Genomic DNA, 16264 nt, shown 5'->3' with positions numbered 1-16264 from the left:
GCAACTTGTCTGTCCTTCAGAACTGTGCTTTGCCATTGGATGAGTAGCATCACAGACCAATCAGTGTGGTGCCTTTAGTTGTTCATCTGGTGATTATATTGCCTGAAATCCAACAGTAAATGGCTGTAGAATAGGCCTATTGAGTCAGTGGAACTTACAGAAGAATTAACTCACCAAATCCCCAGAGATTCAGTGGGCCTACTCCAGCTACAATTTCGTACTGGATTTCAGCCATTCTGTTATAATAGCTGGAAACTTGTTGGTGTAAAGTTGCTGTTTGATGATGTGACAATACACATCTTGGTTGCAGAATTGGACCAATGACTATACATGTGACAGAAATGTGCCCCGACACCTTGTCAATTAGCTGCAGTAACCACACCAAATTACACAAACCTTATGATATCACCAATAGGATTCTGGCCATGATACAATTTGATTTGCGATTAGAGACATAGCAAATCCTATAGACGTACGCTTGTACATTTGCAGGAATGTTACTGTTGCGGAAGTAGCAATCTCCAAAATCCAGCCCCGCACCTGCACAACAGCAATGCTTGTACTGTACAAGCGACATGAATCCATATTACTGTGCTTGGCAGGACTTTCCACTCAATGGAAACTCAGTAGGATGCTGACCATAGTGTCTATTTATTTAATAAAGCGTAGTTTTTTTAAAGAACCATTTTACTTTTCCACAAAATAATAAAAATGTTGAACTGTTACAAATTATGTTAGCAGTAACTCAGATTTCTCAGCAGGGCAGTTACCCGTTTTCAGACTGAATGCTGTTACAAGGAAATTATTCTCTTGAAGCACAGCCCTGCTGATCATTGTACAGCCCTGGATCCATTATTAGGATGATTAACCCTTCTCAGCAGCCAACCTTTGCATATCATTTCAGTTTCTTTCCAAAAAGCATAGGTGTGGCCACTGTATATATTTATCACGGGCTGAAGTCCTTCCGGGTCAGTCTTTGCCTTTTTCCGGCTATCAGAATCAAGTTTTACAGATTGGAATTACAGTTTGAGAATCATTAATAGCCTCTTGACTGGTTGTGCTGTACTGGTTTTGCAGAAGAATGGACTAGGATGTGGTAATTTTTGCATATATTCATATTATAAGAGTCAGACTTACTGTAGTTTTTTGGGTGATGTGCTTAAAAATGCTTCAGGCTCCTATTCCTGTCAGCTCACAGTAATATGGGCTCACATCGGCCAGACCAATAAAGTATAGCAAAATAGTTGTAAATTTCTGTTGCTTAATAGTAAATGTAATTATGTCATGCTCAATAGAACAACTTAAGGAACATAGTAATTTCTATAAATGTTTGTGTGTGTTCAGAAGGTTTGCCATCTGGCAATTATTGGTATTTAATTTGTTTGAGGAGGGTTGTTGGTGTTTAAGCCTTCCATTTATGGCATAATAAAATCAACAGCAGAATCTGACAGGTTTCACTGAGAAGAAACCAAAGCAATCAAGAGGCTGAAAGTTTAACGAAAGCAGGAAATTACCACTCAAAAAGGGAGGAATTCTGAGCAGGATAGGAGTGACCTTAAAGTCATCTTAAGCACCATGTTCTACAAAATAATTGGAGGACTAAATATAGAATTTTTTGATAGCACAACTTCATGTGATGGTGTTATTCCTGTTTCTTTACTGCTAGATGCTGTTTTCAAGAACCAAATCTATTTTTCCATTTTGGAATAAATTAAGCTTAATTGGGAAGTGATCACTGATTTTTCACTGAAACTGTTTTCAAAACTAACTAGAAACTGACATTATGGTTTTGTTGTTACTGTTTTGTTCAAGTAGTCAAATGATTGTGAGGACATACAATGACCAAGAATTGTCTGTGTCCATGCTAAAGCAGGTTGTGGCTCAACCACCATTAAAAAAACCCAAATGTCATCTTAAAAATTAATATCTGAACAAAATTCACTTGGCCTATTTTCTTTTCTTTCAAAACTCCTAACAGAATAAATTTGTAATATAATTTGAGTAAAGTACTGAGGTATCTTATAACTCAGTGGGATTCTTCAGTTGTTACTAAGAACAGAAAGTGGTCCCCTTCTTGGAATAGCAGCTTAACCTTGTGAAGACATTGGCATGTGTCAGAGAAGCTGAGTGCAATGCTGCCAGGAGGATAGACTCCATTAGGAGTCTGGACTCCTAGCGCAATTACCCAAGGCAGAATGTTCATAGCTGAGGCACCAGATTAGGATGCATCCACCCTCTTCAGCAGCAATGGCCACATCAGCAGAAGAGAATGCATAGTTCCACTGGTGATGGGGACAGAAATCTCTGGAGGGCAGCTACTAGGCAGCAGCAGCAGCTAAAGGAGATATTGACGGAAAATCTTTCACAGACAATGGCAGTGATACTCAAGCTACTGTAACTTTTTTTTTCATACTGCACAGAAGAAGGCAATGGTAAACCACTGCTGGATCTTTCTTACCTTGAAAATTCTATGATGAGACAATCCAAAATGAAACCAGACGTAGTGTTTGAAGATGAGATACACAACCCCGATCAAAAAGCACCAAATCACCTACTGGGGAAGAGTAAAGGACAAGTATGAATAGTGCTGTCACGAATGACAAAGCTAGATTAAACCAAAAGGACATCTAGTAGGAGATGTGCTCAGATGTGGAAGGAAAACCTGATGCTGCACAACATATTTAATTGAAACATGGAATGTAAGAATTTTGAATCAAGGTAAACCACAAACTGTAAAACAAGAAATGGAACATTTAAACATTGCAGTGCTTGGTTTCAGTAAATGAAAGGCAACTGGAATACAACATTTTCAGTCAGTAAAAAGTATTTTTCTCTGGAAATGACAAACTCAGAAGAAATTAAGTAGCTCTAATACTGAGGCAAGAAGTATCACAGGAAGTTAGGAGCAATAATGCAAAGTTTGATCGAATAATACCAATCAAACTTCTGAGAAAACCTATCACCATAACCATGATTCAACCTGTGCTTCAACTACAGATATTTAAAAGGATGAAATAGAAAACTTTTATGCAAACATCCAGGGGGAAATCAATCACACAGCAAAATAAGATGTGCTTATAATCATAGATGATTGGAACACATAAGTAGGAAACAAAGCAGATACAAGTGTCATTGAAAAATTTGATCTAGAGGTCAGAAATGAAGCAGGAGAAAGACTTGTAGAATTCTGCAAAGCCAACAATAATCACAATTACATGCTTCAAGCAACTTAACAGACAACCGTATACATGGACAGCACCAGATGGCCAATGCAGAGCTGCATTCTGTCTGCCAAAACAAAACTAGGAGCAGATTAACAGATCTTGAACTATTAATCTCAAACATTAGAGTAAAGTTGAATAAGAACACTAAAAGAAATGTAGTACTAAAATGTAACTGAAACAGTATTTCTGATTAATTTAAAGTCCACGTAAAGAGCAAATTTGCATTACTAAACTCAGTTGACCATGAACCAGAAGAACTGTGGATTGAAACCAGGGGTATTATTAGGGAAGAATGTTAAAAGACAATTTCTGTAATTAAAAAAATTAAAAAACTAAATGTATAGTGGAAGAAACACTTAAAAATGTTAAGGATAGATAAGTAAAAGTAAAAAGTGACAGAATTAGAGGCAGAATTCTGCATGTAGCAGAGTTCACAAGAGCTAAGCAGGCCCGTTGAAGGCAGGACATTGTGGAATCCATAGCATTGTCATAAATCGAAGGTGACTTGACAGGTCATAAAAACATCAACAATAATGAGTGGACATTGTTTAGTTGATACACCAAGAGGTATGGCTGGAATCTCACTAGTCTAGCTCAAAGCAGTGACTAGAGAAGCCTTTCTCATTTGTTTGTTTGTTTGTTTGTTTGTTTGTTTGTTTGTTTGTTTGTTTGTTTGTTTCTGTACCACCCATCTGGCAGCCAAGGTCCCTCTGGGCAGTTTGCAACAACTAAACAATAACATCATCACAATAAGTCAACAACATCCATAAAATATAAAGATGCAAAACAGAAATACCATAAAATAATTGAAAACTAAAATAAAATAACTGCCAATGTAATTATGCACACGATACATCACTGTTGTGAAATATGTTTAGAGACAGAAAACAGGATAGTATGTATCTTCATGTTTATAGTTTTAAACAGACAGTAGGCAACATCTGAATGTTTAGTTTACAATATGTACTTTTACATAAAACTTTCATACAGTTCAAAATTTTCAGACAAGAAAATTATAACACTTTATACCAGAAGGACATCCTAGCGTTTATTAGCTGTTTCCTAATGTACAATTGCACTCATTTCAAACGCAAGCAAGGTTATGCTCAAAATACCTACAAAGTAGGCTTCAGCAGTATGTGGACCGAGAACTCCCAGAAGTACAAGCTGGATTTCGAAGGGGCAGAGGAACTCGAGACCAAATTGCTAACATGTACTGGATTATGAAGAAAGCCAGAGAGTTCCAGAAAAACATCTATTTCTGCTTCATTGACTACGCAAAAGCCTTTGACTGTGAGGACCACAACAAACTATGGCAAGTTCTTAAAGCAATGGGAGTGCCTGACCACTTTATCTATCTCCTGAGAAACCTATACGTGGGACAGGAAGCAACAGTTAGAACTGGATATGGAACAACTGATTGGTTCAAAATTGGGAAAGGAGTACGACAAGGCTGTATATTGTCCCCCTGCTTATTTAACTGATATGCAGAATACATCATGCGGAAGGCAGGACTGGATGAATCCCAAGCCGGAATTAAGAAAGCCAGAAGAAATATCAACAACCTCCAATATGCAGATGATACCACTCTGATGGCAGAAAGTGAGGAGGACTTAAAGAACCTCTTAATGAGGGTAAAAAAAGAGAGCGCAAAAAAATGGTCTGAAGCTCAACATCAAAAAAGCTAAGATCATGGCCACTGGTCCCATCACCTCCTGGCTACAAAAGGAGAAGATATGGAGGTAGTGACAGATTTTACTTTCTTGGGCTCCATGATCACTGCAGATGGTGACAGCAGCCACGAAATTAAAAGACGCCTGCTTCTTGGGAGTAAAGTGATGAGAAACCTTGACAGCATCTTGAAAAGTAGACACATCACCTTGCCGACAAAGGTCTGCATAGTCAAAGTGATGGTTTTTTCCAATAGCGATGTATGGAAGTGAGAGCTGAATCATAAAGAAGACTGATTGTCAAAGAATTGATGCTTTTGAATTGTGGTGCTGGAGGAGGATCTTGAGCGTCCCCTGGACTGCAAAGAGAACAAACCTATCCATTTTGAGGGAAATCAAACCTGAGTGCTCACTGGTAGGATAGATCCTGAAGCTCAGGCTCCAGTAATTTGGCCATCTCATGAGAAGAGACGACTCCCTGGAAAAGACCCTGGTGTTGGGAAACTGTGAAGGCGAGAGGAGAAGGGGAGGAGAGAGGATGAGATGGTTGGACAGTGTCACTGAAGCTACCAACATGAATTTGACCCAACTACGGGAGGCAGTGGAAGACAGGAGGGCCTGGTGTGCTCTGATCCATGGGGTCACAAAGAGTTGGACACGACTAAACAACTAAACAACTATTACAACAACAGGAATTGACAGGGTTACAGAGCATACAGCAATTACTTACACTGAATATCCAGCACGTGAAGCATTCTTATCTCTTTGTGCTATACCTACTTGTAGAAAGCTGGGCCAGAATTAATTAATTGGAAGTGGGATAAGCAAAATAATTGTTGGAAATAAAACCTGGAATTCAATGTAGTCACTTTGTTAAAATACTATTTCCTCTCACTACACCACCAATATCCCAGCAGATCACTTAAAACGTTTTTATTTTAGAAGGAGACAGAATGAAGCATATGAGAAGCCTTGCCAGATAATAGAGTCGCACAAGAGATGCCACAATGAAGCGTAGAACCCTTCTATCTAAAATTCAGCGTTTAATTCCCCCCCCCCCATAAAAGCGAAAATACGAGCCCAGTTATTACCACCTAGTGGTAGACCTATCCTCTATTTGAACTTTGTTTGCCTTTTGTTTTGACATTCCAAAAGGTTTTTTAAGGTTCTAAATATTTTAATGTTTTTGACATTACCTTCAGTGCAGATCTTTTATTCCTGGGTATAACACAGCATTTTTCAAAATAATTCTGCTTTTATTCTGTTGGAAAATCCATATTGTTTCCTTTATTGTATTTCTGTGTGCCCAAATGTCAACCAGCTGACATCACCAAGGATAGATCATTCTTTAGCCCAGTTTAACATAAATCAGGCTAACAGAAAGAGAGGTATACAGGCAATTCTTTATATCGATCCTAGTATTATGTTTAAATGGCCTACTGATATAAGCAAAAATGAGGTAGTAGAGAATTGTCTTCATTGGAGCCACCCTGAGTACTGTGGCTTTTAAGGTAGACTTTGGAAAGCTCAGAATTGACCTTCTTTTTATTATTTTTACTGGCTCCCTTGATGATAGACAAACAAGGCTAACCTGAGGCCAACATAACCAGCAGGAAATTTGGGTCACAGTTAGTTACATTTTTTAAACTTGTGTTTTAAAGGCTGTTCAATCAGTGTAATTGATTGATTTGTAACAACACCGAGAGCTCCTAAATCATTAGAAGCAGTGGCTAGTTAATGACAAACTGCTAGAGGATTTTGTTTGAGGCAAATTTCCTAACTCTCCATGGTGTTTGCCTGCACGCCAAAGGGGTTGGCTTGCTCCCTGTTTTCATTTGTGTTGCAGCCCAGCTGGTTTATTTACATAAAACATTCCTATTTAGAGATGACAGACTCTCTCTCTCTCTCTCTCTCTCTGTGTGTGTGTGTGTGTGTAAGGAAGGAGAGAATGAAGGAGAACAGCAAAAAATATACAGAAAAGAGAAGAGGAGGTGCCTCAAGCAGAAATGTGCTTTGAAGGATGCCAGATACATCTTATTATAGGTTCTCCAGGTCTTTAGGGTGTTTATTTTCATGCATTGAAGACAACATATTTAAGAAAGAAAATGCTACTTAAATGTGTGTGTGTTTATGTATATATTTACTTCATTAATTCAAATTGTGAACCTAAAATCCAACAGCTGGGGAATATGTAGCCTTCCAGACGTCGTTGGGCTGCATTTCTATGCCACATAGGGATTATTGGAGTTATAGCTGAACAACATCTGAAGTGGTATATACTCTCAACCCAACTCTATTTTGTTGGAAATAAAGCTTGACACATCGAAATCAATGGGGCATCCTTTTAAATGTATAAATGCAGTACAGCATTATACCCATGAACATTCTAATCTGTGGTTAAAACATGCCACTGTTCTTACTGAAACATATTGTTGCTTTCTGGCTCTACTTTAATATCCACCTCTTTCTTTGGTCTTCCACAAATTCTTTAAAATCAAACTTAACACTTGTTCTTGTTTGTTTGCCGTTGCTGCAATAGGGAATTGGATTCCATTTGTTTGTTTGTTTGTTTGTTTGTTGAGCTTATATGTCACCCATTTAGACATAGTCTACTCTGAGCGGCTCACAAAACACGTAATAAAAACAGTTAATATAAAATAACAGATTCCAACATCAATACAAAAACAGAATAGATAAAGAAAAAGAAAGAGAATTAATTATGTAGTGACTGGGAGGAAGGCCTGTCTATATAACCAGGTCTTGAGTTGGGTTTTGGAACTGCCCAGTGAGGGGGCCAGACGACAACTTACTGTGCTATCCAGCCAGCTGTTCTGAAACACAGACATTAATAGCCAAAACCTACTGCTTAGTGTAGTAAACAACACTAAAGTAGGCCCATTGAATCAATAGGGATTTAGTGAGTCAACACTTTTATAAATCCCATTGATCCAAATGGACCTACTCTTATCTGTGACTTACTATACTAAAGTAAAGGCTTGGTTACACATTGTAATACTCCTAGTTTTGCACTGTGTTTAGCACATAGAGAAGGGAAAAGAAAAGGAGGAAGTAGTAGCGGTCATAGTGCTTCAGTCACTTCCTCACCCTGCCCTATTCCCACTCCATCACTGGCACCAGGCAACCAAATCATTTCTCAGCCAGCGTCTGTCAAAGCATCAATTTCACCCTCCTTAGCACTTTGGCAGAAAGTGAGCAAGCTGGTGCGCATATTTAGATTGCTTCTTGCAAGTTCTCTCTCTGGGTATACATGTAAACTGCTTCTCTCCCCAGGCTTTGTTTTCTGGTGTTGGGACAGAGGGGATGCAGCTGAACAATTCTCTCCTTCTTTTCTTTTAAAGAAAAGGGAGCCAGGAAAATGGGAAGCTGGAGCCCTGCGGTGCTAACTCACTTATAAATACAATGATTTTAAAAGCTCATGTAGTTCCCTCAACCAATATACGAGGCAGCTACTTCCAAAAGTCATCCCAAGAGGATCGACACACTGACCCCAAAACCATGTGACTTTAAACTGACTTCACAAATCCCAATCCAGCTCCCTATTTGAATAATCAAATTGTCTAATCATTTCAATAGTGTAACTGAACCCTAAATTGCAATGAGAGTAGGCCCATTTGAAACAGTGGAACTTATGGAGTAGATGACTCAACAAATCCCCATTGATTCAATATGCCTGCTTTAGTGTGATCTACTATACTAAACAATAGAATTTGTAAGGAGGAAGGGAAACACTTAGTCTGTCAACAGCTGCTGTAAGTCCTGTGTCAGTTGAGCTGCTGCAAAAACTGCCTCGGCACTCGAATCCAATCCTAGTGCAGTCTCAATGGCTTCCTGATCACGGGTGAAACCAGTTGTGGCGTTTGCCCTTGTGGCCCCTGCTTGTTTTTCCCTCACAAAGGCTCAGATTTCATTTTCTTCTCGCTGCCACCAGTGGATTACTTCAATCCACAATATAAATGACGTATGTCAGAACACTTGTCTTGTGAACAGAAACAGAACTTATTTATTGAAGTGAAGCAGATTGAATAAGAAAAACAGAAGTCTTTCAGATACTCAGTATACATAAGCAATTCATTAACAGTTCTGCCAGAAGGTAGTTCTTATCGCTTGCAATATCATTACCACCTTGTCAACCTATTTTCCTAACCAGCTCTATCTCTCTCATTATCTGTTCCCTCTCTCTCTCTGACTAACCAGCCCTATCTGACTCCTCCTCCTCCTGCCAACCCTCATGTAGCTGGTGACTCTGCTTCTCCAGTCGTGCAAATCAGGTTCATGCAAATCAGCTCATGAATATGTATGGAATGAGTGATGTGGGCTGTTGCCACACCAGTGGTGAACTATATGTCTGTGCATCACATTCTTAGCACTGCTTCTCCACCTCTCCCCAGCGTATGTGCCTTATCCCATAAGGCACAATGTTAAATTGCCCCATTTAGTGCTGATTCAGTTAGCACTCAATTTTCTTGGAACACATTCCAAGCATTAAGCTGGGTATTACTGTACTAATAAATACTGGTATATTTAATTAATGAAAACATTTTAAACTCAGCTTTGAGGCACTAAAAAGGCAGAGTAAAAGTTTAAAAATACAAACAGCCATGAAAAATAGTTTACAGATTAGGGATGGGGCTTTTCTGTCTTAAGGACGTAAAGACACCCCCACCCCCGGCTGAATTATGGGAGTGAAAGTCTTCAAGACCAGCAGGAGATGGAACAGCCCTCTCATCTCCCTGCCATTCCCATACAGCTTCCTTGTATGGGAATGGCAGGGAAGAAGAAAAGTGTTCCATCACACTGTAGGAGTTACAAGGATTTCCTGTGACTCACAAAGGTGCATGAGAGGGTGAGTTCCAATAGAGGCTGCCTCCAGATAGAGTGTTGGCTTAAGGGGCTTTTGCTACCATAATTCAGCCTCACCGAGTAATGGAAGTCCTTAAGATGTGAAAGCCCCGGCCCCAGTAGGCATAGCCATTAAAATAACTTTAAGAAGACGCAACCAATGACAATCAAAAAGCCTCTCTAAAATGTAAAATTTTGTCCATGGTTTTGACAGCCATTAAAGAAAGAATGGCACAAGCTTTTTTTATGTGAGGGTCCAGAGCTTTGGTATAGCCTCTGAAATCATCATCTCTCTGGTCCTGGCTAGACATATTTTTGAAGATTTCAGAATACATGCAGACGTGGGGGTGGGGGAATCAGAATACTATAGGGCTAAAAGGCTTTAAGGATCATCACTGGGACTTTGAGTTAGTCTCAAAAACAGAAGCTAGTATAGCTTGTTCAGTAAGGTGACTGCATGCTCCCTACATAGCCCGTGGACCTGATAGCCATATTTTGTACCACTTTGTCATTTTTGAACACTCTTCAAAGGCAGTCCAATGTGGAACACAGTGTAGTAATCAGAATATGATGTAACTGGAGCATATGTTACCCTGGCCCAGTCCACAGTTTCCAAGACCAGGCTCTATTCCACTTTCAAGTCCATTCTGGTGTTGAAAACTCAGGGCTGCTTACTCCTTACTAAGCTGTTCCCTGGTCCTTCTGTGTGGAAACTGCTGTTTCATGCAGTCACTGCTATGAAAATCATGTCTCTCCACCACCTGGAAAGTGCGTGAACATTAGAGGAATTTGTCACTCCTGAAACAATTGTTCTGTTCTAGAAATGGGTATCTAACATGATCTCTCCCTTGTCCCAGGCATTCTTTCCAAACACCAATACTGTGATACTAATACAGAGGGTTTTTAGACCATGCCTGTTGCCAGGGTTTTTTAAAAGTAGATTTAACAACTGCACAAATGCCCTATCAGACCCCACTCCTGAAATGCCAAACACAAATCTTCAGGCTGAATGGTTGGTTTAGTGTCTGTCTGTGCAGTAAAGATGAAGCTTCTGCTTCTGTCTTTCACACTTTCCCCATGATTTCTTGGGAAGCGCACACCTCAGGCAGTGTTTTAAATGGTATCGGCTTTAATTTACTTTTTAATTCAATGGACAAGTTGTATTTCTCTAGTAACAAAAATTTTAGAACTTCCTTTAAAATGTTGTGGGGATGCTTTAAATATAGGACTCCAAATACCTAAGAAGGCTGTTTCTTGACCCTAGGATTGGCACTATGGCATAAGGTTATGATAAGCCAGCCTTCCATTACAAACCAATAAAAAGATGCTGCTTCTTAAAAGTGAAAATATTTAGAGTTCAGTCCTGGGCCAAATTTGACAGCCATGACTGGCTCTCTTTCATTTTTTTTTTAACCTTTAGCCAAGAAGATTTGGGTCTGAGGGCTGAATCAGGGATTGTAACACAATCTCTTTCTCCATGCAAACTGTATTAAGTAGACCATTAAAAAGTTCTTGACTGTTACTTGCTCAATACCTGTAAATACAAATCTTAATTCTGAAACAAAAGGAGAACAAACAAACTGGAAAATATTATCTGTCACATTAAAAAAAATAATAGCATCCCTCTTGTACCTGTTAGGTTGATGGAACATTGTCTCAGATCCCAATGTGGCCAAATTTGTTGTTACAAGAGTATGGCAATCCTAGGAATTACTGACCTCCAGAACATCCTGTCCTCAATAGCCCTGCTCAGCTTTTACAAACTTTACAGTTTAGCTTCCTTTACAGAGTAAATCCATCTTGTATTTGGTCTTCTTTTAATGCTGCATTGGCTGCTCCTTATACATAGATGGAAACTAGTTTTCTTTTTCAAAGCTTATTCTTTGTCAAATTTGGATTTTTTTTCCCAAGTGTGACAGAAGAGATGAATTAAAATTCAGAAATACCTGGACAGACAGTTGTGCCAAGTAACTCTGAGTCGTGAGGCGTCAAGAAAATTTACCATATGGCTTCACCAGCTGTGGCAGTTTTTCAGAAATAAAACATTTCTGAATCCTGAGGTTCCTGCGGGATGCCTTTCATTGTGGAGAAGGCACGAGGTCCTTATGGTGCGTGGATGATTCTTTAATTTCTGAAAATCACAGTTATAGAATAGGATTTCAATTGTCATTTTAGCCCCTATTACTGAAATAGACCAATGATTATCTTGCTGAGTGTGCTTACAAAATAGTGAGATGTGATACCATAAAGTAGATATTTTGGGGCTGAAGTTTTCCCAGTTCCTGAGCATTTGCTGTGCTGGCAAAGCCTTCTGGGAATTGTAGGCCAAAACTTCTCCAGGGATCATACTCCAAACAATCTATTATACAGGGCTTAATGCAGTGTAGTGGACAGAAACTGAATGTGCACTTTACCCTGAACATCTGAAGATTAATTCTTTTTTAAAAAATTGAATACTTTTGTGTGATACAGTGGTAGTAAGAGGTCCTTGTGTTTCCCTGTTTTCAGAGTATTGGGGACTCAGCATTGCCTAATGTCCTGAACCAGTTGCTGCCTATCATCAAGCCTCATAATAACAGGACCGATAACGATTATACTCCTGAAGATGTCCTTGTGCTGTTGGTGTATATTTACTCCATAGCTGGGAATGCCAAAACTGGGAAAGAATTAGAGGAGAGTGAAAAAGCTGTGAAGGAAGCCCTCGTCCAGGCTATTTGCAATGAACCCAAGCTGTCTCTCTTGCTGCAGAAAATAACTGGTAAGTGTATGTGTTGAACCCTTTGCACCAAATATAAATTCTTTTTCTATATCAAGAAGAAGAATGGTTCAGACATTATTTAAATTTCAGAATTCCATCAGCTAATACCATGGGTTGACTATATCTAGAAACTGGCTTGTTATGCTGAGGCATGCAGGATATCACAGGCAGCTTTCTGGTTATTCCATCCAAATACATCTAGTAAAGAAGAGGAAAGCCAGTTAAAGCAAATGAAAGCTGTAATTTGTACCTCTTACCCAGGTGTAAGGCAACTTGTATTTAATGTGACTCACTGGTGAGTGAACATATATAGAGCTGTGCTGTAAAAATAAAAGTACAGTGTCATGTGTGCCTACTCAGAGATACACCGTTGAGTTTCCTAAGATTTACTCCTAGGTAAGCAGGACCAGGAATCCAGTAAAAATGAATTTTGTAACTCCACTATCACCTGGCATATGAGCAAAGAGTGCATGACACTCTTTTCTTCAGTGACCTAAAGGAATGAAGGATATGCAATAGAGGCTATCTAGAGCTTACTAGGACTCACTTATGGAAATGTTATTTTTCACACAACCCTTCATTGACTTGGAAGGACTTGACTTTCTCACACTTGTTCAGAATGGCTATAAACAGGCAAAGGTACTTGCCCATTTACATTAGATATAGCATGTCCTCACTTTGAATTGGCTCTGTGATTATTATGTCCATTAGCCAAATTTGATTAGCTACATGGCAATACAATATTTTTATATTCATTGGCTGATTCTTGATTGACTGGGATAATTTTTGGGAAAAGAAGATAAAACACTTCAACAATTCTTTGTGCTCAAGAGGTTGCTGTCAGAAAAAATAAATCAGCACTTGAAGCATCATGAAAAGTTGGAACAAATAGTGGAGGAGCCACAAGTATGCCGTTTGTACAGAAAATTTGAATGTGTGAACAGTTTATGCAGCACCTGAGATACCTAGGCCTTCAGAAAATTGGAGTTTGATTACCCAGGTTTCAAGGCCTTTCTGTTACGGTCTAAGTTCAATTTCATTTTTGGGAGAGTCAGTATAATCATTTGGGACATATCCCATAAGTGTGTGAATCTTTCCTGTCAGAAAATCAGTGTAGAACTGTTGCCACTGGGAAAGCAAAGTCCAGCCTGTGAGACTCATGCTGTCCCCTCAGGATTTTTGTGCTTCCTAAGACCCTCAAAATATTTCTTAAACTACTATAATCAAAAAGCAGTTGTACAGCTTCTGAGCAGTTTTAGTGATTTTACAGTGGTCGTTTTACCTTACTTTATCTTATTTTAACTTGTTCTATATTTAAAAACTGTTTACTTCTTTTTCTGTGGCAGAAAATTAAAGTTCTGTCTTGATTATATTGTCTTGATTACATTCTGAACTCTTCAATTAGCATAAATCACTTCCTTGATGATGACATCCTTCCTTGTCCTTTTGTACTGCATGCCTCAGTGGTTAGGGACTCTCTTGGCAAAGAGAACCCCCGACTACGATCCTCTGGTGGTTGTGCTACTGCTACTGGTGTTTCTGCTTCTCACTGTTATCTTATTAAACTACTAATGTTCAGAATATTAATTGGACATTAAAATGTCGGATTGTAAATTACTGCTGAAATGTCTCCGAATGAATTAGGAATCGTATTGGTTTTGAAGGAATGAAAAATAATTTTTGAAATAAAATGGTAGGAAAATTTAGAAAATAGAAATATATGTACAGTATAAAAATTAAAAACCTTTATTATGAACGGCATAATTAGGTATGTTTCTCTGTGTTTTTGATGAGGGTTATTTTTAATTTAATTGCATAAATAATATTTAATAAAATATTAATGAATAATGAAATTACAGTAATAGATTCTGTTATCTATCTTTCTTTAATTTGATATTTTAAAAGCCATTCAGCCACTTTGGCCTTTCACCACACTCCTTCTCTTTGACAATGCCCCTTTGGAAGGGTGGCACTGGAAGGGTGGCCTACGAACCAATAAGAAAATTCATTATTGGTTTCACTGAAGTGGCTTATCCCTGCTGTAAAATAAGCACCTAGGCGGATTTAAAATTGTAGTTCTGTGAACAGAACATACATACATCTAGTTATACAGGACCCTTGTTCTAATCTGTCCTCTCATATTTACACTCCAGTTGTCACTTAGCGTCATAACTGATTCTAGAACATATTCCAGATTTCAAGTTGACCAGGGTTTGAATGCATGAGGATGAAGCAGAAAGGGAAGGCAAAAACAACAACAAACAAACAAACACCAATTCTATAAGTGGAAGACCACTCACAGTAGTTAGGATCAAACTCAGGGATATTATTTGGATTTCTTCATAACAGATATGAAATCTTTGTGACTAATCACTAAATATTGGTTTGAAAGATCTGTTGGAATATGCTTCATCCATTTATCAATATAAAGTTTGCTTTAGAAAGTCCAAATTAATGGAAAAAGTATGCTTGTTAAACAACTGCTTATGCACTTCAGCATCTTTCCTCTTTGGCGCTACAAAACAGAAACATGTCTAAAATGAAAATTAAACATATTGTTGAAATAACATGAGCGTTAGATGATTAAAAGGGAAATAAAGTGAGGATCTTGTCAGTTTATTTTGCCGTTCCTGAGATGACTAATATGAGATAATTTAAATGTCATTAGTGCAGAGTTCAGTTGGATTGAAGTCCAGAACTATGTAGTAACACTTCAAAAGGATAGTAATTGTAGGTACATCCTGTGAAACTCTTCCAGTATTCTACAAATCTTTTGAAATCCTGAATTTCAACTCTCATCTCACTGCAGCATTCTCAATCAACATGGCCATTGGGGACAATTGAATGTTGTATCCAACAAATGTTGATTGGAGAGGTGGTTCTTATAGGGTAATATATCTGGAGAAACTTGATATAACATGGGATTATGCAGTTTGATAAAAATCTGGGAGCAGCAACAGAGAATGCCTTCTCCCATGTTTCCACCAAACGTACCTGTGAAGATGTGGGACCAAGATAAAAACCTCTCCTGATAAGCATAACATTCAAGGACATAAAGAGAGATGCAATCATTGAGATTGCTTGGGCCCAAGCCATTTAGGGCTTTATGGGTTAGAACCAATATTTTGTATTCAGCCAGCAAATTAATTAATTAATCCATGCAATTGCCCTATTACAATTTCAAGTTGAATTCCCATAGAGGCTTTGATTTTCATCAAGCATAGTAAATAAACCTGTTTGAATTACAACTGTCTCCTCTTTGATGGACTATTTTTAAGGGTATTTGATAATGTTCCTATAAATGTTTGGAATAAGTTCACACACACCCTCTAAACATAAGAAAATGTCACAGGAGGAACAGGAGGGAAAATGTCTTTAAGTACCAAAAATCACCAGCACTGCAATGACTTTGACCTCCCATCTCAAGGCTCCCAGTTGTTTCACAACAATCAAAGTGATTACACTGGAACCATGGGACTTATAAGGAAGATGTTGGAAAAGATCAATTAAAAAAAATCACCACTGTTGATGAGATTGTCAACTTCATAAGGTATACAGTAGCTGGCTGCTTAAGGGCAGGCGGTCTAAACATAGAACTATTATGTTTCTATTAGTTTTAATGTGTTTTTACAGCTATCAGTTTTAATATTCTATCTGCTTTTACTGTTAAATAATTTAATTTTTTTAGCTTGTAAAACTATTTTTTCATACTAAATTAACAACAGCAACTAAGTATAGGTATCTGTCTTTCA

At 38.3% G+C, this 16264-nt stretch overlaps 1 protein-coding gene across 1 annotated transcript in view; it reads left to right on the top strand.

The window, feature by feature from the left end:
• Positions 1-16264, top strand: part of SCFD2 (sec1 family domain containing 2) — a 202422-nt gene that overhangs the window by 75134 nt on the left and 111024 nt on the right. The window contains exon 5 of the mRNA XM_020792486.3: positions 12263-12512. Coding sequence (XP_020648145.3) covers positions 12263-12512 — 250 coding nt within the window. The remainder of the gene's footprint in view (positions 1-12262; positions 12513-16264) is intronic.

The sequence above is a fragment of the Pogona vitticeps genome, chromosome 5 (assembly GCF_051106095.1).
Source record: "Pogona vitticeps strain Pit_001003342236 chromosome 5, PviZW2.1, whole genome shotgun sequence".
In the NCBI taxonomy this organism is placed as follows: Eukaryota; Metazoa; Chordata; class Lepidosauria; order Squamata; family Agamidae; genus Pogona; species Pogona vitticeps.
Note: the sequence above shows the minus strand (reverse complement) of the source record. Positions and strands in the feature narration are given on the sequence as shown.